The following is a 23,317-nucleotide window of genomic DNA, read 5'->3' as shown; positions in this document are numbered from 1 at the left end:
TGTATTCCTTGCCTAGGCCCTGACAACGTTTCTGGTTGTCTGTTTTGTGCTAGATTTAACCAACGCACTATTAAGCGTCTGTATAATTTTGTTTTAAAGTATTTTGGTAGCCGGTTTAATTATCCTAAAAAGTCGTCGGATAGCCATCTGACAACTGGAGTTTACAAAAAACGCAAAGAAAAGGATAGAGAAAAACTACCGAGGCTCAAAACCGACGACGCTTCTCCTAAGCCAGTCGCTGGTTCGCCAGTTCTCAGTGAGGCACTTTTGTAGCCCCTGACACCTGCTACTTTAGAGACGCAGGTCACTACAGATTCCCACGTGGAATCAGCCATGTGGCAGGATACGGAACCTCGGACGCTAATCCCTCAGATGGATCCAGAGCCGCTGAGCAGGTACCAGCTTTTGAGGATGTATTAAGACCACAACATCTTTACATTAAAACGACTTCAGCTTCAAAGACTAAAGCAGCTTCTAAAGCAAAGAAACTCATGAGCCATGTGTACAGGCCTCTATGCCCAAAAAGCAGATTATCAAGATGGCCAAAGACCTGATTACCTTGATCAGGGATTCCCATCCCCCTCCTGATAAGAGGCCTAGGCAAGACACAGACTATGAATCTTCAGATCAGGTTTCTGCTTCTTCTGATTCCTCTTCTGATCAGGGATATTCTTTACCCCCCCCCTATGAGGATTCTGATGCTGAAGAATCTATACCTTCAGCATCCCCTCTTGAGGATTATTCATTTGGGGGGAAACCTTGCATACCGTGAGGGAGCATTTTCACTGGGAAAGCCAGGATTTTTCAGAATCTAAAAAGAGGCTCATGGATTTCTTTTTACTACCACAGCACAGGCCTCTAGCCATTCCCCCCTGTGTTTGACCCCTGACTCCTTACCTCCAGCGCCTGTTAAGCCTGACAGATATTACTGGGTTCCTGACTCGCACAAATTTCTTTTTAAAAACCCTGCTGCTGACCCAGAAACTATTTCACAGGTTCCCAAGGGAGTTAAGGCCTCTACAGCAAAAAACCCAACCCCCTCTGACAGAGATTCAAGGGCACTGGATAGATATGGAAAAAAGGTTTACACATCTGCAACTTTGGCTATAAGGGCTTTAAACTGTCAGTTTCATATGCTCAAGTATCAGCAACATCTCGTTGGGATTGCTTAAACAGAAAATGATGTTAAATTCTGAATGTGCCAAAAACAAGGAAATGCAGGATTTATTGCATGCAGCTGAACAAGTTGGAAAGCATACTTTGCAATGTGCTTTTGATTCTTTGGAGGCCTCCTGCAGGGCCGCAGTTACGGGTCCTGTAATTAGGAGGCATGCTTGGTTAAAGGAACAGAATCTGCCTGATCATGTTAAAGTTAAGTTACTAGATGCACCTTTACAGCATGATACTTTGTTTGGTGCTAAGGCAGAAGAGGTATTAAAGAAAATGGAAGACAAAGCTAAATCTATGCAAACTGTTAAATATTTTTTACAAGTACAGCCACCTAGGTGTAGTAGACACTGGCCTACAAAAAATGGTCCTTTCCTATGTCAGACCTCAAAGGGGTAGATCCAGATGCCCAAGGGGCAGATCACAGGCGCAAGGTTCTTATAGGTCAAAATAATGGGGTGCTTCTACCTCCAAAGCTGGAGAAGATAAAGCACAAACATACAGAAAGCAGTCCCAATGACTTTCCCCTGCCTGCACCAAGCACTTAACTTCTGGCAGCACCCTTAGGGGGAAAATTAGCACTTTTTGCTCAAAATTGGCACATTATAACCCAGGACTAGTGGGTTCTAAATATAGAGTCACAAGGCTACAAATTCCATTTCCATACTCTGCCAAAGGCAAGCGGCTGGCCAGATCTTCCAAAAAATCAATGGGCAGAGGCACAAAAACAAGTTTCATCCCTCATGGACATGGGGGCCATTCAGCAAGTACCAGAGCAAGAGCGGGGACAAGGATTTTACTCAAGACTGTTCTTGGTACCCAGAAAGGACAAGGCCTGGAAGCCGATACTGGACCTATCTATTCTGAACACATTCCTGGATATTCCAAAATTCAAAATGTTGAATTTGCAGCAGCTTCTGCCCATGCTGGGCAAGAATGCTTGGCTTGTGACTTTAGACCTAAAAGAGGCATACCTGCATGTTCCAATCAGACAATCATGTAGAAGATACCTCAGATTCAAGGCTAGTTCAATGCATTCCCAATTCCCTGCACTGCCCTTTGGCTTATCCACTGCGCCCAGTGTCTTTACAAAGTGCCTGGCAGCAGTAATTGCATTCTGCACACAAAAAGGAAGACAAATCTATCCTTACTTGGACGACTCTCTAATTCAAGCAGAAAACAAGGACATTCTTCTTCAACATCTGGCGTTTGTGAAAAGACTTCAAACATGCCTAGGGTACACAGTCAACGAAAAGAAATCAAAACTAGTACCCTGTCAAGAGATGACATTCCTCGGTGCAAGCTTGAATACAACTGCCCAGATGGTTTATCTCACACCAGACAGACAAATGCAACTGACTACCTATTTCACAATGTTGGCAACAAAGGCCCAGTTATCTGCAAGAAAAATTCTGCAGGCTTTGGGCTTCATGGAATCCTGCATCCTACTAATTCCATATGCAAGACTGCATATGAGGAAACTTCAATGGTACCTAAAAAGTGTTTGGACTCAACATTGCCACAGCCTGGAAACAATGATTACTCTCATTCCCTGCCTGCAACAAGAGTTTTGATGGTGGGCAAAGGCTTGTCGCCAGAACAAGGGACAGCCATTCACATTACTCCCAGCCAGGTAGACACTAACAACGGATGCATCAGATTATGCCTGGGGGGCCCACATGACAGGAAGATGCATTTAGGGCACATGGACCTCAAACCAAATGCATCTACATATCAATCAAAAAGAGATGCTAGCTGTTCAAAATGCCCTGACAGCCTTCAAGCACCTACTTCATCCGGGACAACTACTTATAAAGACAGACAACACCATGGTCATGTGGTATATAAACAAGCAGGGGGGCACACATTCTTACTCCCTTTGCAGACTAGGCATGACATTGTGGGACACAGCTTTGACTTACCAAGTACATTTGCAGGCACAATTCCTGCCAGGAAAGGAAAATACTCTGGCAGACGAACTAAGCAGAAACCTCATGGATCCCCACGAGTGGCAGCTGGATCCGCAAGTCTTCAGCATAACAAGGAAATGGGGATGCCTGGACATAGATCTATTTGCCTCCCCTCACAGCTACCAACTAAAAAGATTCTGCACAAGGACTTATCACAGACAAGCATGGAAAGTGGACGCCCTATCTTTCAGCTGGAAAAACCTATCAGTATATGCCTTTCCTCCACTGCCTCTCCTTCCCAAGGTACTCCTAAAGGTCAGACAGGAGAAACCAAAGATGATGCTGTTTGCCCCAGATTGGCCCCGCCAGTACTGCTATCCAGTTCTAAGGAACCTGTCTCTGTGCCCAGCTTGGACTTTACCTCAATTACCTTATCTGCTGTCCCAGCAAAACAATCAGATCCTGCACAGCAACTCAGGACATTAAACCTGGCAGCATGGTGGATAACGTAGTCATACAAAAAACCTCTCGGTAAAGCTGTGATGGATGTCATTCTGGAAGCCAGAAGGCCTAGTACTAGAAAGTCTTATGCTGGAAAATGGAAGAGTTTCTGTGCTTGGAACCAGGCACAAGGAACTGATACAACTGTACCAAATATTCCGCAGATTTTGCAATACTTAACTGAGATGCTGGACAAAGGCCTATGCTTTTCATCAATTAAAATTCATGCCTCTGCCATTTCGACTCATTACAATACAGAGCCACCAATTTTTTCTCATCCTTTATTAAAGCAGTACATCGGAGCAGACTAGAAAATTTAAGGCCTCCAAGGAGATCACCCGTACCTGCATGGGACCTAAACTATGTCTTGGAAAAGCTCACACTGCCTCCTTTTGAGCCAGCTGCTACTATTGATATAAAGTTTTTATCTTGGAAAACAGCTCTGCTTCTAGCAATTACTTCTGCAAGACGAGTTTCAGAGCTACAGGCGCTCATGGCTGTGGAACCTTTTATCATTTTTTATCCAGACAGGGTCACTCTGAGAACAAACCCAACATTTATGCCTAAAGTGGTGTCCAGTGTGACTCAACCAAACTATTCGTCTGCCAACTTTTTATCCAAATCCACAGAACAAGGGGGAGAGAATTCTGCACTCTTTGGATGTACACAGACTGCTTAGATTCTACTTGGACAGAACCAAAGCTTTCAGGAAGACAGAGCAATTACTAGTGGCATATGCTGCAGGATCACAAGGAAAGGCTATCTCAAAGCAGACTGTTTCTAAGTGGATAGGCCACTGCATTCGTTTATGCTATTTACACCATGGCAAGCCAGTGCCTAAGAGCATTAGGCCACATTCCACCAGAGCTGCAGCCACTTCAGCAGCCTTTCTCAGGGGAGTACCAGCCAGAGACATTTTAGAGGCGGCTACTTGGAGTTCAGTGCACACCTTTACAAAGCATTATCATCTGCCACTCTACTCTAAATGCAGGGCAGGCATTGCCTCATAGCCGCTCCTAATGCTGTTTAGCTCCAGCCTCCCAACCTTAGCTTTGGGACTCCACCCAAATGTAATGACTGCAACAGTGAAATATGAAGAACATAGTACAGTTGTGTACGCTTACCATAAATGTAGATGTTTGAGTGTATTCACTGTTGCAGTCCAGGTTACTCACCCGCCATCCCCCTTTTTTCTATGGATCTTATCTTTCCTTCACTGATTTATACAACCTATGTGGTGTATTTGCTTATAGATGAAGGTAAAATTTATATATATATATATATATATATATATATATATATATATATATATCTATATATGTTTGGCTACCCTTTTAGGGGGCACTTGACATCTGGGGCAAGGAAAAACTGAAGAAAATGGCGTTGGCTGCTTCTTTTATACCCCTGACAACCTGACAGGGAAGGGGCGACAGCAGCCGATGCAGGACCCAAGACTTTGGAATTCAGGCTGGCTGAGGGCAACCTGCCAGCAGGATTACCCAAATGTAATGACTGCAACAGTGAATGCACTCTAACATCTACATTTATGGTAAGTGTACACAACTGTACTTTCATATGGATTCATATGTTTGCCAAAGCCAACATCTGTTGTAGGGATTCCTTATGTTTTGTAATTGTCACCAAAATCTTGAATAAAGTTACATCTGATATATCATATCAGTGCCTAAAATACATGCATAATTTTCAAATAGTTATCAGACCCTCCTCCATAGCAGGTCAGTAAGTAAATTGCACATCTAGCATCATCTATAGCTTTTACTCTTGCCTTCTTTGAGATGTTAATCACTTCTGTCTTGTGAACATTCATTAAACATCTTAATCAATAGATCTTCAGTATATCATTAATCTCTTGTTATATCTGTGCATCATTTTCATGCCCTTTTTCTGTGTCGTCCTGTTTCTTTTCATACCTCTCCCCACATTTTTCACCCTCTTTGCTTTATGTCTAAGCCTTTCTTTACATCATCAAGCCTCTGTCTTCTGTTCCATATCTTATTCTTCTCTTCTCAAGCACTCTTCTGTTCATCCATTCCTAAACCCAAACTTAATTTAAATTTTTCATAAATGTTCCCTCATATTTTAAATTGCAGCATGCGTTCGTATGTATTAATTGAAAACAATTAACTATTTTTATATTTGTCAAGCAGCATACACATGCTTTCTTCATTTTCTTCACTCCATGATTGCATAAATTGTTCCTTTTTTGCCTTCTGTTAAACCTCACCTCTTTCATAAACAGTGTTCAGTATGCATTGTTTCCACAAATTCCATTTATTTCTGTGAAATTTACACCTTCCCCTTCCTAAAGATTTCTCCAGTTTATCTATAATACAAAATTTCTGTTTGGTAAACATTTTGATTTCCCTTTTCTTGTATTTCCTTTGCTGTCTACCCAGAGGAAAAATCCTCCAAAATTGTCTTGAGGTGTAAAAATAACTGCAAAAATTCTTAACTTTCTCGACTTTTGCGTACTTTGGAGCCCTATAGATGTCTTCCCATTATTACTTTGTAATGTTGCCTTTCTATTCTCTTTTTCCCAATCTTTTCTGATTGATTCTTATAGATATCATGCAATTGACACCCTACTTGATCATCCGTTTAACAGCATCTTCTGCTCTAGGCTGAACTAAAAAAAACAGTACCAGAGCTTCTTTCACTTAACACTCCTCGTCCCTTTCTAGTACCCTGTTAGTCAGTCCCATTTTCTTTCCCTCCCAAGTGATTTGCTCCCAATTTCTTAGTTCCTTTGATAATTTCCTTTAGTAAATTTCAGAACCCCCTTGCTAATTTCTGTACTCCTACTTGCAGACATTCAAATTGGCAAAAATCTCCCTTCTGCACTCCCCACATAGCTTAATTCCTGGAATACATTTTATTAATTTATGAATATAATGTTCTGCCTTGTTACTTTTCTCCTTAAGGTCATTCATTTAAAATACTACTATCAATTATTTCTTGACCGTCTCCCTGTTTCGTCATCATCACTTTCCACTTTGATTTATAACCTTCTTAAGTTATGTATGTTAGCCTTAACTCTACAGCTCTGAAGTATACATTTAAGCCAGGTAACCCTACACCAGCATCCTTGAAAAAGGCTGTGGTGGCTGTAATACCTAAAGATGTTATAGACCCATCAGATCCAGATTAATATAGGCCCATCTCAATTTTAAGCCTTTATTATAAAATATTTGTCTTCAGTGGCTATAAGAATGGCAAACGTGATGCCAAAAAATGATAGGTATGGATCAGTGTGGTTTTGTGGAGGGGAGGCAAACATTTGACAATATTAAAACGGTGATTATCCAGAGAGAAGAAAAATTTAAGAAAATACATCTGCTGTTGGTGGGTCTTGATGCAGAAAAAGCATTTGACAGAGTAAGCTGGGAGTTTGAATAAGACGATGGAAGCATTTGCATGTCATTATACAATAATAAGGTTAATTAGAATGATGTACAAGGGATTGCAGGCAAAAATCCCACTTCTTTCCCCTTTATTTGCATTATATTTAGAAGTATTGGCAAAGTAAATAAGGGACTCAGAAAATTAATGATATAATTGGTATAGTGTTTAAGAAATGTTGGCTTTTTTTGCAGATGCTGACATTTTCTACCTAATGAAACCAGAAAAGGACTTCTAAGTGGTGTAGAACATTCTGAGACAGTTACAGGGTTTTTCAGAATACATCAGTGAAGATGCAACAAAGGCTATAGCTATATGCAATGTACCTACATATGAATTGATTCAGCAGTATCTATATTTCTGGGGATATAGGTATTTAGGCGTATGGATTAAAAATATTTCTGTTATGGCAGCTAAGGATATGTCGGAAGAGACTAAAAAGATAATACAAAAAACTGAGAATCTGGAAACTCTTGCATATGGATATGGATAGTAAGATACAAGCAGTAAAAATGTTTTTAGTTCTTTTAATTTTAGACACAGTTCAGACATTTTAATCAATCAGCAGATAAAGATAAAAACAAGACAATATAAAACATACAGATACAGCCTGGTCAGTACAACTACTAATTAATACAGTCATGTTTATATTTAAGAGTAGGTTTTAAACTATTTTGAGAATTCAGTCTTGGATACACAGAAGCTTGAAAATAGTCTATCCACTTACATTCTGCAAGTTCAGTCTGAAGTCTGATGTCACCACCCCTTATATCCACATTTACAACTTGAACTACTTAAAATTTAAAGGAATATGTATCACCTTTTAACTGAATGTGTTTAAAAAGGGCATTATTCTCAACTTCTCGTAAATCTCAGAGAAGTGAGAGCAAATCCTTTTTTTTTTTTTTTTTTTTTAACTTCAGGTTAGTTTTACAAACATAAAAACTCAGACATGCAACACACTTAGCCAAATAAATCACATTCTCTGTGCCCAGGACTGAATTCTCAAAATAGTTTAAAACCTATTCTTAAATATAAACATGACTGTATTAATTAGTAGTTGTATTGACCAGTATGTATGTATCTGTATGTTTTATATTATCTTGTTTTTATCGTATGGCTAGGAATGGGTTAATTATGTATGTGACTTTTTTAAATATGTAATTGAAGGTTGATTCTTATTGGCTTATTTGAATATTTATTGTGACCATTAACCTAGCTATTTTATACATTGAGAAAGAGCTTATGCTTGAAAGCTTTGCGTTTGTCTTATTAAAAGCAAGTCTTGACGTTGTATTCCTAGTTTATTTTTGTTTTTAATTAAATACACAGATTCCTGTGAAAAGTAGTTTCTATCCAGTGTAGTGCAGTTATTGTTCCTCAGGGAATAATGTATGCATTCTGTCCAAATTCCTACTACTGAATTCACTTCTTCCATACTAGATATTTTTCTTCAGAAGTCTACCCTTTTTTGTTGCATTTTCCCTCCTAGACACCGCCTCACTATTGCAAATCAAGTTCCACTCCCCACCTGTAAGTAATAAAACCTGCTGGAAGAAGATTTCTCCCAAACTTTTCTTAAGCTCCATAATAGTTTTTTTGTGGAATGTAAATACATGCCAATAATCCTTTATTACCTCAAATCTACCATTGACCGTTTTTCCTCTTCTATTGCTGTTGGAGCCACAGAGGCAATCAGTATTATTACTCATTTTTCCTTTTTACCCGATAGTTTGCTGAATATTTGTCCTGAAATACTTTGTCATATTCAATTGCTTGTTTCTTTCCAGTGTGTATCTGGCAGTATAGCTTTTGCACTCTGCATTTTATAATATATTTCAGCACTTTTTTGTGTACCTTTAAGGCCATTTACATTCCCAGATAGTATGGATGGAGCAGCCATTATGATAAAAAGCTATTCACACCTGTTATACATGACAGTTTTTGACTGCTCACTTTTAAATTTTGTCTTTCATAGACACTAATTTTGGCAGGTTGATCTTTTATGCACTTGTGTAATATCTTCATTCGAACTATATCAGATGTTTCTAGACTTTTTGCTTTAATGGAAACCCTAAAAAAAAAAAAAAAACATTTTCAGAACACATCCATCCTGTAACTTAAAACAACCGTACACAACTATATACATATTTAACAAATGAGGTGTAACCTTTTCAGTGCAATTGCTCATAATCTGCAGCTTCATCTACAGATATTACCTCATCTAAAATTAAGGTTTGCCATACTAAACCATGGGTCTATATTATATACTCGAAGTTTTGAAACTTTGACACTCATATAATCAACCCTTAGAATATATAATAAAAAGTAAAAAAAAAAAAAAAAACCTACCTGGACGCTCTGAGCAGAGGAGCAAGCCCCCCTGCGCCCCTACACCGCCCGCTACTTAAATATACCAACTCCAAGATCGCACGGTAGTGAAGTGAGATCACCGTAGGGAATATTTCCCTTTACTTCACTGTAGTGTGATCTCGGAGTTGGTATATTTAAGTATCAGTGGGTTTGGGGGGTGCAGGGGGACTTGCCCCCCTGTTCAGAGCGTTTAGGTAGGTTTTTTCAACGTTTTATTATATATTCAAAGTTTTGAAACTTCGCTCATATAGGGTCGATTATATGAGTGTCAAAGTTTCAAAACTTCAAGTATATAATAGACCCCTAAAGCACATTAGTCTCTGTTCCCACACCAGTTGCTGATTGCTGTCTGTTTTTTCTTCTCTCTATTCCCCTCTCATATGTAAAAAAGAAAAAAAAAAAGACTGTATGCTTTTGTAAAACATTCCCTTTAACTCTCAGAAAAGGTATGTATAAAATGTACCCTACACTGATCAACTACATTACAGTGACCATAAAACAGTGGCAGACCACTTTGCAATTAAGCCATGATAAAGGATAAATTGTTATCCCAGGGATAAAAATTCAAAGGGGGATATTCCAGGGTGACTCTCACTGTTGCTATTCTGGCTTGCCCTTAACCCATTAAGCGGTCTACTTAACTTAGGCCATGGCTTTAATTTGGCTGCTAGAAAACAGCAGAGTCTAAAGACTTCTCATCTTCGCTTTGTCAGTGATTTAAAACTATATAGCTCATCAGATGAGGAATTGAAAGTGCAGCTGCAGGTTGTCAAAATGTTTTCAGATGATATTACAATGTCAATTGGTTTTGATAAATGTACAAAAGCATCATTTAAAGCAAGAAAATTGCAGCACCAGGAAAACATCGGTTTGGGAGAAGAATGTGCTATAAAAGAACTTGAGCAAGAGGGAGTGTATAAATACTTGGGAATTGATGAAGGATCAGCAATAAAACATGAACAAATATATTTAACATTTGTTTACTGGGAAAGTCCTACTTGGAAAGAAGCCAATTTTCAGCAGAGGCCCTGGGAGAAACATTACAGATGCATGTGTTTGTAAAGTGGGAGGAAACTGGAGTACCCAGAGAAATCCCACACGAATGTAGGGAGGACATGCAGACTCTACACAGCACTTCAGCCGAGAATCGACCAAGAGAACCTCTTGCTGTGAGGTGAATAAAACTTAAAGAATACTTTAGAAGACTTAAATTAATCCTGAAGACAGCGTTGACATCTAGGAACAAATTCCAAGCTATAAACCAATTTCCTTTTCCTGTCCTAACTTAGTTTTGGAGTGATTGATTGGCTCAAAACTTGTTGGATAGAATAGATTTTAAAACAAGGATGCTTCATGCTCACCAAATTATCTGTAGAAATCAGTGCATACCAAGATTATATATTCCCCGTTCCGAAGGAGGGGTGGGCATCCTTAAATTGATTACATATATAGATCTAAAATTGTGGGACTGCACACATCTGCTGACCTCACAAGAACCAAATGTAGTGAAAGTTTTGAAACATGAGGCAAATAAATCTAAGATTAGTTCCCTTCTTAATCTCGCATAAGCACATCGGTGTCAAGCAGAAATAGAAATCAAACCAGAAGTAGATAAAAGTCAAGCAGGTCCTGAATGCACAAAAAAAACACAAAAGAAAGAGTGTAAGGTGACTGATCAGATGAGAAGGCATATGGAAAATGCATAAAATGCATAAATCTAAATAACTAATCTGCTTACCTAGCAGAAACTTATCGGCGTCAGGCAAGAATGGAAATCAAACCAGAAGTAGATAAAAATCAGGCAGCAACTGAATGTGCCAAAAAAACAAAAGAAAGAATATATGGTGAGGGACCAGATGAAAAGACAAGAAATGTGGAAAATGCAAAAATATAGTTGCAAATATAGAAAACTTCTGGAAGAACCACATGTTGATCAGGAACAAACGCAGGAATGGTTAAGGAGAGGTGAATTCAAACCAAGAGATGAAAGGTCAATATCGCCGGCCCAAGACAGTGGGCTACATACACGCTGGTTTATAAAGTCCATTGAACATGTGGGAGAAACAGACAAATGTAGGTTTTGTAAAACCAAATTGGAAACTGTCGCACACCTCGTTGCTGATTGTGACATACAAATGGCAGAAGGACTGTATACTGAAAGGCAGAATAATGTCGCAAGACTGTTGCACTGGGGATTGTGCAAACATTATGATATTGAAGTGGCTGAAAAATACTGGAAACATGAGCCACAAAGCATCATAGAAAATTATGAAGTCTACATCACATGGAATCATCCATTACAAACAGTTCAAAAGATAGATGCTAGAAAACTGGATATAGTGGTCCAAGAAAAGAAGACAAAAATAGCATTGATCATTGAAATTGCCACACCCAGTGACTACAGTGTTGAGCGTAGAGAGAGACAAAGTTATACAATATCAGGATTTGCAAGCAGAAATGAGAGCAATGTGGAAGAAAGATACCCAGATAGTTTCAGTAGTACTAGGAGCAATGGGTCTTATAAAAAAAACAAGTCTACAGTCATATTTAGACATGCTACCAATGCATGCAGCTCCATACAAATTGCAGAAGTCATTACTGGGCACGTTGTGGTTGCTGCAAAGAGCACTTTTAGCCAACATCAGAGTGAAGCAATACTCATTTCATGAACTTTAATCATACTTTGACTTGGGAAACAGGGTCCATTCCCGTCATGGTATTAGAAACCCAAAAGATTTGGAAAAATAAAAAAGGTACACTGACTACATTTAATTTTCTACTGCTCTTAAATGCATTAAGGTATTAAGTCTGTTGGGGAAGTTGCTATCTCTCATTTTTCATGACTTCACACTTTATTTTTCACTGAGCTGCTTGCTGTTGTACCTTTTAACATTTGCATTTAGCTCAGCAAAGAATGCACAAAACTTCCAAGATGATACCTATAGACAGCTAGTCTCCATATAAAAGTAGTCAGCAGTGAGAGGGGAAAAAGTTACCTTTGCAGGTATACAATGGAATCTTTCTACATTTTTCAGAACACAGTGTACAGAATTCCCCTGGCCAACTGCCTTCAGTTGTTGACTTTGACTTGATGGGGAAAACACAAGCTAATATCTTTCCATATGCAAGAAACTTGACATTTTTCATGCATTTCATTATTTTGCTATATTGTTTCAAGCCTATTTGCTTACAAAAATGTCTATAGCTTAAGCAAGGGGCATTAATCTAGACATCTACTCTTAGAAAAACCAGGAAAAGTATTTAATTCTACATATAATCAGTTAACTTGTACAACCTGCCCCTTACCCCAGTAGCCCAAGGTCACAGTACATTCATTTAAACTTGCATCTGTCCAGCCTTTCTTGTCATGTCATAGTGTAAAGCTTTTGTATCCTACGACAGGGAGAGAGACACGTATTTCCTTTAATATCTTTAAGACATGCAACAGTCCCTGAAGACTCCCGTCGACATCACTGATGAACACAATAAAAATTACTGTACTGTATAACTTGCAGTTTACATCATGTTTTATACAAATACTAATAACACGAGTTGTTTTACATACAATTGATTTTTTTTTCTTTAGTGCCATTTTAAACATTAATGACTTAAAATGGAATATATGCTTTACAGTCCACCTACAAGTGTAACATCAGCACAAATCCAGTCTTTCTCGGCTACTTTTTCTTGGAAAGTCATATTTCTCAAATGAGTTGTTTTATAATGTCCGATTTGTTCACAAGACAGTTGCTGATCATCTCCCAACACCAGAGCCTGGTTCATGTCCAAGGTATTCCTGATTCTTCTAATCAAGTCTTGTGCTTTTTTTTACCGTCTCCCAAGCAGTTTCCTTTAGATTATTGGAAAAGGTTTCAATGGCAATCTCTCTATGAACTTTGTGAGAACAATGAGAAGCAGAGTCCCCTTCTTTTTGCTGGATAAGCTTTTTTTTCCAATTCCTCTGTAACCTGTCCTGCATGCAGTAATGTTTGATCCTCCAGAAAGAGTATTTTTGAAGACAGCTGGATATACAGCAGCTTTAATGTCACACCTGCCTCTCTATATTCCCTGATTGCTGGAATAAATTTGATTCTCTTCTGCATGGTGTACTGTGAATAATCATTTTATAGAAATACCCTAGTCTTTCTAATTTTAATGCTTTTCCTTTATACCATAGTTTGTTAGGATCAACTCTTTCTTCTGGTATGATTGCATCCTTACTAATATTGGCTGATTTCCTCATGTCCAGGTTGGGAGCAAGCAGTCGATGTGCCCTTTGAAGAAACAAATATTGCTGTGGATCACCAGTCCAGCTGCTTGTTTGTGGTTTCTTAAAGTTAATACAGTCTATTCCAACCATTTTCTGTGGTGCAACAGAAAATCTCGGGTTTTCTGTGCATGTACTGTTTTCTTACCCTATTTTTAAACAGCTATTCTTGAAATGTCTCATACTATGCCAGCCTTTTCTTCATTTCAGCTTTTATTTTTTGCAGTTTTATCAGTTTATTTCAATAGCTAAAGCTTTTTCTGTTTTCCAGCCTTGTAGTTGGAATATATTCCTTCAAAGTTTCATTTTAATCGGTTCTCAGTGCATTCCATTTGTTTTTGTCTCTGAGTGACTAAAAGTCAGCTCTTGTACCAAAGTTGAAAGTTGAACTGCTTTTTGCTGAATGGCTGCAGGATTCTTCCCAGGCAGTGTTTTCCTTTTGCGTTTTCTGGTTGACTTTTTTTGTGGTTCTCTAAATTTCTTCTTTGCTAGCATACTGACATTGTACTTGTTAGCCAGTAACTGAACATTATCCATACTGACAGTTTCTGTAGACCTTTTATCTCAGTTTTTTTTCATACTGGAAGAGCTGCAATTAAGCTGTTTATCATTGTTCAGCCATTTTGGAAGAACTAAACATTTTTAGCCTTAAGAGAAATTGTAGTGGCTACACTTAAATAAAAATGTGCACTGTTGTTTTTAACGCATTGAAGTTCTATGGCTTCTGGGAAGGAGACAGCTACTTGCATAACTATTCACTGTGCACAGTTTTGCTCTTTTTTCACTGAATTTTGCCAGTATTCCTTTAAAAGTTAATTGCACTAAACTTCGCTAATTTCAAATAGAACTCACTTTCACTGAACTGCTTGTCAGTATACCATTAAAAGTTACTTCTGTCTTTTAGTTTTCACTCAGAGTGCATTTCTTTTGACCAGTCATGATTAGTTTCCTGCACGTATAGCCTGATTGTATTCAGTTAGTAGCACACATTTAGTGGAGAAAAGCAGCTAGTAACTTTAAAAATGCAAGAAATAATTGCTATTTTTCATGTTTTTTGTCATTTTCTCCTGTTTTCCAAACAGTTTTTCCTCATGAAAAAATTGTCTACAGCTTAAACTCAGAACATTAATCTAGTCACCCAGCTCTGTAAAAGAGTATTTTTTTTTGATTCTCTGTATAATATAGTCAGCATTCTTTTGCATTCCACAGCAGCCCAATATCACATTATTTTAACTTTAACTTCTTTCCTGCCCTCCTTATCTTTAGTGTATAGCCCAGATATATTACAACTTCAAACAAGTACCTCTCTACTTTACTATCACTATCATATATAGCAGTCCGTAATAGAACTGTCTCCTTCTCCCATTTAAAATAATTCTTATTGCATACTTTGCAAACTGCTTTATAATATAACATGTAATTTAGATCCAGAATTTTCATACGAATATATACTTATTTACAACTTGATTTCATTCAGTAGCCTTCTAAGTGTTACTTTAACAGTGGGGTTTAATGTTTACAGTTCTGCCAGATTAATGCAGTCAACAAAATTCCAGTCCTTTCAGACACTTCTTACAGAGCCACAGTTTGCATATGTAAATTATATGTAATGGGTTCCATGCTTTACAGTTCTCCCACTTACTAAATTCACCTTTTTACTTGTGGTTTTCCTGATCATCTTGATCTCTCACACTCTGTTGTTGGAATCCATGGCATTCCTGAGTCTTCCTCAGCACCTGGGCTTTTTTTTTTTATATAACTCCAGCATTTTCCTTTGGTGTAATGAAAAGGTTTCACTGGCAAAGTCTCTCTCTGGATTTTCCTATTGTCAAAAAATTGAGAAGCATAATCTACTTCATCTTACTATCTCACTCATTGGCTAAACTTAATTTCCTCCATAGTCTTAATGCTTTCAGAAATTTCTTTGATCTTTCAAGTTAAAATATTCAGGATACAGTTGGATGCAACAGCTGAATTCTGACATGTCTCTCAACATCCCCTATTTGCTGGGATAAACTTGCTTCTCTTCTGACTTGTGTACAGTGAATAATCTTTTTCTTCAAGCACACTGACATTCCCAGTTTTTAATACTTTTTCCTTCTGCCACAGTTTTATCAGGGGTAGCTCTTTCTGCTGGCATGATTACATCTTCACTAATATAGGTCTAATGTGCTTTCTAGTAGCCAACTTTGGAGTGTACACAGTGAGTCTTCTCGTATAACAAAACCTGCTGTGGAACACCAGACCAGTAGTTTGTATTTTCATAAATTTAAAGCAGTCTATTCCAGTTTATGTAGTATAACAAAAAATCTCCAGATCCTATTTGATGGTCCAATGTAAGTCCTTTGTTGTCAGGCCACTTAGCAAATCAAAGTTGGCAAAAGGAATGACCAAACTATATGCTCCTAATTTTTACTTCCGTAATGCACCTGTAAGTGAAGCTGCTTCGGATCTTGTTTGCTGCCAAATGTTCGGACTTTGTCTCAGACCTCCTCACAAAGTGAAGTGCTACATCTGTAAAGAATTATAAATTTTCAGTTTAATTGTAAAATGTTTTAAATTCTTCACATTAATCATTATTAGTGTAGATTTTCCTACTTGTTTCCTGGATCATTTTTCTTTCCCTTAGTGATGCATAGGCCTTGACTTTGCCACTCTTTTTCTGCTGTTTTAAAAAAAAATGTGCTCTCTGCTAGAGTATTTTTGCTGCTCAGTGGTTAATACTTGGATAACTTTTTTTTCCGTGTGTGTGTAATTAACTGTTCTTAATTATGGAGTAGTACAAAACCTTTAAAAATGTTTGACATTTGGCCACAAAATTCTTTCTTAATTATATTGTGTATGGTGTGTCTGAGGGTAAATCGTTTTTTTGCTGAATGCTTTGTCAAGCCTTCAGTGCCAGAGTATTTTCTGGTAGAAGGAATACATTGATAAAGGGCTGCTGCCTCCTGGCCCTGAGATTGACAAGCCCAGAAAAGAGAGGGATAAAGATAAAGAAAAGGGCTGTACTCTGCCCCAATTCAAACGTTGTTATATTATGATTATTTCATCTTGTAAATGATTTTTCATAACTGTTAGTTGACATCTACTTGACTGTCATCTTGATACCATAAGTATAATGTTTAATCTGTTTTCTGCTTCTGTGAGCTTCATGTCCATTTCCCACCATCACTTCCAGGCAGTTTCATGTTCGTTTCCCACCATCACTCCCAGGCTGCATCCAAGAGAGAGAGAGTGAGAAGGCAGGAAAACCTTGTTAAGCGAAAGACTGATGACGTTGCTATTCCCACTGTCCCTTAAATAACCAGAGCACAGATATCACATCACTGCCAAACAAATCTTCCTTAGTGGTTCCCACTTCCTCGAAGCCAATAATAATGATGGATAGATCCCCAAAGAGGTTAGCTAGCCAAATTTCATCTGATAGGGGAGCCCCCCTCTCTCACCTGGTTGCCACTGCTTCATATCCTTCAGAATTCTTTGGATATTGACTGGAATTGTGTAATGTGAGGTTTCCCAAAGGCTTGCATTGAGATGGGTGTTGTTCTGTCCACTGCCTTCTCAAGAGAGTGCAGGGCAGCCCTTTTCCCATTTTTGTTTCATCTCTGGTCCATGTTTCAGCACCAGTAGCTACAGAGCTGACAGTTCCTCCAAAAAGTTTATTTCCTTGGTAGTGACTGGTGATTGCTGTTAATTCTGACATACTCCACTCAGAGACCCACCAAGCCCAGTAGACTCTGGATCAGTGTTTCAGTGCTGGGTCCTCTCACATGACTCCTATTCGTGGTGTCAAAAATAATTGATTTCTGAAATTTTGGTACTAATCCCAACTCTGAGGCTGTCTTCTCTGTCTGCTTTTGATAATCCTTCAGAGTGGCTCCAGCTATCGATGGAGGCTCTTCAGAACCAGTGGACATGTGGTCTGTCGTTAGAGGTTATAGGGATGGGTTCTTGCTTCTCCACCAAGAATAGACAGTCGGACTTCCTTGGTATTGGTTCCATCCAAGGAAACCCACCCTTCCCTGCCTCAGTTTCCTCATGCATTTCAAGGTCAGAGCCATAGTTTGGCACTCCAAATCTGCTTTGTTTCACTATGAATCCTCTGAGGAATCCAGTTCTTCCACCCAACATTCCAAGAAAGAGGACCCACAAATGGAGGTGCATTTTCTCACTTTCATGGACTGTGATTGACTGCCCCCCCCCCCCACCGCCATTCTCCTCTAAAAGATGCCACCTTAGTTGAGATCCTTGAGTTAATGAAACAGAAGGGATCTTTGCCAATAATCCCACCCTGTCAGGGAGAGGAAATCAATTTTGAGTCCTGTCTCTTGTCCCCCATCATCTTCTTGGGTGGTGCCTCCTTATTGACTTGGCTAGTAGGAGAGCACTGCAGGAACCTAGCACCTGTGAATGTCTACTGTGAAAGTCTGACAAAATTCTTAAGCCTTCCAAAGGTGGACATATTTGGTCCAATGGTTTTCTGGTGGATTCTATCATTATGGCAGTGGCTACAAAGCAATAGCTATGATATGATACAGTTAGTGTCCATAAGTAGAGGGTGTAGTGCCATGGACAGGTTAGGGAAGTGATTGTATGCTTCAGATACTGTGTACTCTACAAGCCATATCAACTATTTCCAGAGAGATCTGGATGAACAGCCGTTATCCTCTTTGAAGATACTGCCCACTACAGATTCTAGGAAATAGAGACCAACTTAGGCACAATGTTTAATATCCCCAGTCTCCTCGTGCAGCTCATGCATAACTCAGTCAGTGGAGCATCACTTATAGCAGGTGCAGGCATTTCATTGAGAAGGCATGCCTGTCTTCATCTTTGACTTTACAGACAACATTAAAGCATCCTTTGCAAATGGTCCTTAAGATGGATCATCTTTTTTGGCCATTATGTTAGAGAATGCAGAACTGTGAACAGAATGGGAAGACAGTTTTTGCCATTGGCGTCCAGTGTGAAGCCCCTCAGTGCTTGTATAATATGAATGAAAAGTGAGCCCAAAACCCTATGGTTTAGAAGAAAAACACCCACCCTTTGACTCCACTTCTGCCAGGGGTGGCCGTGGCAGAGGCAGTCCTTTTAATAAACACAGACGCAGCGGTTGGGGTGATCCAGAGAACCCAAGGATACAGTAGGCCTTTTCCCTGACTGGCAACTTAATCATCCCTGAAGGGATTGCCTGACTGCTCCCCTCTGGGGGCAGTTAAATGCTCTTTATCCCTGTATTGCATTGATGGCTGTAATAAAGGATGTTTGGGTATGAAGGATAATATCCAGAGGCTATACAGTTCCCTTTTCCCACTTAGCATCCCAAAAAAGATGTCAGCTTCCAGACATGCTCACCCCATCAACAAAAAGCAGCCAAAAGAGTGATCTTTTTCTTTTCTTGAAAAAGACCAATCCAGGAGATCCCACCAGGTCGGACAGGGTCAGGATATTGTTCAAATTTTTTTTCTGGTTCTGAAGAATAACATCTCTGTACCTCAGCCATCTAAACATCTACATAAAGAAGACACAATTCAAGATGTTCATGGTGGAGGCAGTATTGCCTTGTCTACAAGCCGATTGAATGGATGTGCTCAGTAGAACTTCAGGATGCTTCCTTTGACATTAAAATAGCCAAAGCCTCCAGGAAGCTCTCATGCTTCCACATGGGAGCCAGTCATTTTCAGTTCAGAGTCCTGACCAAGGTTGTCACTACAGCTCCCAGATGTTTGCCAAGTACATGGCAGTGGTCAAAGCTCATCTCCAACTGTGAGGGATTCAAGTATTTCCATCCCTAGATTACTGGCTCCTGCTTTCCTTTCTCAGTAAGCGAGTCCTTAATCATTGCCAGAGACTTCTTCCTTGAGCTCTGTCATTGGGCATATCAGTATACTAACCACCTCAGACAATTCAGTTCATCAGATGCCAACCTGTGTACTATGTTTGCTTTTGAACAGGATCTGAAATTTAAGTTTCTCAGTACAGAATCTGCACCAGTTCGATCAACCCTCAATGTAGTTTGTCTTGGATTAATGGCTTCATCAATATCAATGGTTCATTTTGTCCATTTTTACATGAGAATGCAACAATGGCTATTCAAACCACAGTGAAGTGATATCAAATATCTGATCATTAATCCGTTTCCATGTCAATCGCCAGTCTGTGACCCTTAGTTCTGTCTGGAAGACCATGTATTGTGCCACACTTACAGCAGTGGTAACCATGGATGCCTTCTTGGGGTTGAGGGAGCATATTCAGGGAAGGTGGTCCAAGATGTGTGAAATTAACAAGAGGTCAACCTTCATATCAATGTACAGGAGAAGGAGACAGTCTTTTATGTTGCAGGAATTGCAGGATGTTCCACCTAAGGGAGTAATATCTGTGCAAACAGTATGATGGTGGTTTGGTATATAAGAAGGGGGAGAACCAGGTCCTACTTATTACACCATGAAGGTATGAGTGCGTCAGTGGGCAACTGCTTTGCATCCTGTTCTGACAGCAGTGGATGGAGAACTACCATGGCAAACCTGAAGTGGTCAGCAGGCAGGTGCTTTTGACTTACTTCAGGCATCTGTAATTATTGGAATTTGTGTTATTCCACTATCAGGGTGCATATGTCACATTTTCTAGCCCTCTGAGGGGGCAGAACTGATGCCTAAAACAAACTAGTCAGGCAACTGCGTTATTGGATTCTACATCTGTGCCCTTTAAAGAAACCTTAGTCTGCAGTAAGGCTTGAATATCATGATTGACAGGTCTGCACTTCCACTACTGCTAGCTGCTGTGTTAAAACTTGTTTCTGGAAATATTTTCCTGGTGGTCATCTGTTCAGGTTTCAGGTCCCCCCTTGTTGAAGAAACCGTATCTGGCCTTTCATAGTGTTCTGGTAGCCATTTATGAACAGCCATCATTTCCTCTAAAAAGAGGTCTCAGTATCATTCTTAAGTCAATCCATCTGTCTCATGGATGACTTTGATGGGAGTGTATGAGGAGCAGAAGTCAGGGGAAAAAAAATAACCTTCACACCAAAAATGTGCACTGTTACCTTAGGTTTTTATCTGCATGGACTTTGGAAGACTATGCAACTGGTTATCTCCTTTGCTGTAGGGGAAGAGGAGGTTGCATTGATTAAGCCAAACCTTCTCTATTGAATTGCTAACTGCATTATGTTTTGCAACCCATTGCTGAAATTGTTATGCCTAAGGCACTCAGCCAGGGACATGACTTCTTCCTGTGCTTGTTCAAGCATCTTTCCTTTATTGCAGACATTTGTGCTGTGACTGTTGGTTCTTTTTGCACCTTTAGTATCTCCAAGATTCAGACCTCATTTGATATTTCACTGCTTTCAAGATTTGTGCTCTTGCGTCATCATGTGTTGATTATCTTCTACTTCTGTTCCCTTGAGTATTTGATTGCCTTGGGGTTTGTCACTGTTGTGACCCCACACTGCAAGGTGCACAATGTCAGATATATTTTTACAGTTAGCAGCTCATCTGTGAGGAAGACCCTCTGCATTCAATGCAAGTTATTCTTCAACTGTCCTCTTTCTGATGAGCCCATGCATACAACAGGTATTATTTGGATATCCCTGCTGGTCGGTCAAGTACAGATTTATATTTTCTTGCAAAGTGTAGTTGCCACATCTTTGTTTATTTCTCTGATTTGTGGAAAATGTTTAGTCAGAGGCTGGAGCAAACTGGCAAGCTTGAGGTACTTGGCATGCTGTATTAGCAACGGCATGATGTCCTAAGGAGTGCACACTGAAATGTGGGAGCTTCTGAGAAAAATAGCTGAACAAAGAAAGATGATGCATTTATAGCCCCCTTAGGAAGTAAGCTTTTACCTCTTGGTTGTAAGATTTTTTCAGTATGCCTTGGATTTTTCCGTTTAGTTTTTTATTTTTTCCCCATCACACTGTTCTAGCTCTTCAGAGTATGTGTAGTCCTTCTGAAAGTACCTGGAGTTTGTAACCATAAAAGATGTCATATATTATCTCTTGCCTAACTTGTAATGTATACTTGTCCGTCTTTGGGCTTTTAACACCACCAGTGGCGTGTTTTAGATATATTGCTAGTTAGAAATTCATATGTTGTGATTTTATGATCCATTCAGACAGCTTCATCTTGCATATAAACCATGGCTCTGGTTTCCATTTCACACTTGCTAAAGAACCCAAGACAAATTTTTATTGTGTATTACGCTCTGCCTTTGTTTAGATTGTGTAAGCTGGATGGTTTGCTAAGTATCTGGGCAAGAAAGTAGTGGAAAAGGGAAATGTACTCTGAAGGGCAGGGGTGCTGCATGTGGGTAACAATAGATAGTAATTAAGATGGTCTTTGTATAGATGAGTGTTGTAGTCAGAAACTTGGGGAACTCTGCCTTTTTAATTTCTCCAAATCTTTAGGGTTTCTAATACCATGACGGGAAGGGACCCCATTCCTAAGTCAAAGTATGATTAAAGTTCATGACGTTCGTATTTTCAATCTTTGATGTCAGCCAGAAGTGCTCTTCTGACTCGTGCAGCTTGTACGGAGTTGCATGTATCGGTATAATGTCTAAATAAGATTGTAGATTCTTTTTATTTTTTATAATCCCTTTGCTCCTACTACGATTGGAGCTCTTTGAGTATCTTTCTTCCACATTGCTCTCGTTTCTGTATGAAAATCTTGATATTGTATGTCCTTGTCTCTCTCTGTATGCAAGACACTGTAGTCATGGGGTGTAGCAATTTCAGTGATCAACGAATGCTACTTTTTTCTTCTTTTCATGGACCACTATGTCTGGTTTTCTCGCATCTGTCTTTTGTACTGTTGGTAATGGGTGATCCCATGTGACGTGGACTCAACATTTTCTATGATGCTTTGTGGCTCATGTTGCCAGTGTTTTTCAGCTACTTCAGTATTGTAATGTTTGCACAATCCCCAGTGCAGCAGTCTTGCCACATTATTATGCCTTTCAGTATGCAGTCCTTTTGCCATTAGTATGTCACAGCCAGTAACAAGGTGTGCAACTGTTTCCGTTTCTCTTTTACAAAATTCTACATTTGTCTGTTTATCCCGCATGTTCAATGGACCTTTAAAACAACATGTACGTAGCCCACTCTCTTAGGCCGCCACTATTAGCATTTCATCTTTTGGTTTGAATCCACCTCTCCTTAACCATTCCTGTGTTTGATCCTGATCAATATGAGATTGTTCCAGGAGTTTTCTGTACTTGCAACTATATTTATGCATGTTCCACATTTCTTGCTTTCTCATCTGATCCTTCACCTTACATTCTTTTTGTTTTTTCGTGCATTCAGGAGCTGCATGACTTTTACCTACTTCTGGTTTGATTTCTATTTCTGCTTGACACTGATATGCTTATGCTAGAGTAAGAAGGGAAGTAATCTTAAATTTATTCTCCTCGTGTTTCAAATCTTTCAATATGTTTGGGTCTTGTGAGGTCAGCAGATATGTAAGCAGTCCCACTATTGCAGATCTATAGATGTAATCAATTTCAAGGAGGCTCATACCTTCTTCGGAACGGGGAAAATATAATCTTGGTATGCACTGATTTTTATAAATCATTTGATGAGCGTGAAGCATCCATGTTTTTCTGTCTGATCTGTCTACCACCTTTTGAGGCCAGTCATTCTGTCCAAAAGTGTAAGTTTAGGACAGGAAGAGCAAATTGGTTTATA

The 23,317-nt window shown here is 39.2% G+C and overlaps 1 protein-coding gene across 1 annotated transcript in view; it reads left to right on the top strand.

Moving 5' to 3' along the window:
* The window catches only part of RAF1 (Raf-1 proto-oncogene, serine/threonine kinase), a 2,753,658-nt gene that overhangs the window by 712,673 nt on the left and 2,017,668 nt on the right, over positions 1–23,317 (top strand). Inside the window, exon 5 of the mRNA XM_044078072.1 lies at positions 17,937–17,956. Within this exon, the coding sequence (XP_043934007.1) occupies positions 17,937–17,956 (20 nt within the window). The remainder of the gene's footprint in view (positions 1–17,936; positions 17,957–23,317) is intronic.

Source organism: Protopterus annectens, chromosome 7.part0 (assembly GCF_019279795.1).
Source record: "Protopterus annectens isolate FY-2018-M chromosome 7.part0, PAN1.0, whole genome shotgun sequence".
NCBI classification, from domain to species: domain Eukaryota; kingdom Metazoa; phylum Chordata; order Ceratodontiformes; family Protopteridae; genus Protopterus; species Protopterus annectens.
The sequence above is the reverse complement of the archived record's forward strand: the minus strand, read 5'-3'. Positions and strand labels throughout refer to the sequence as shown.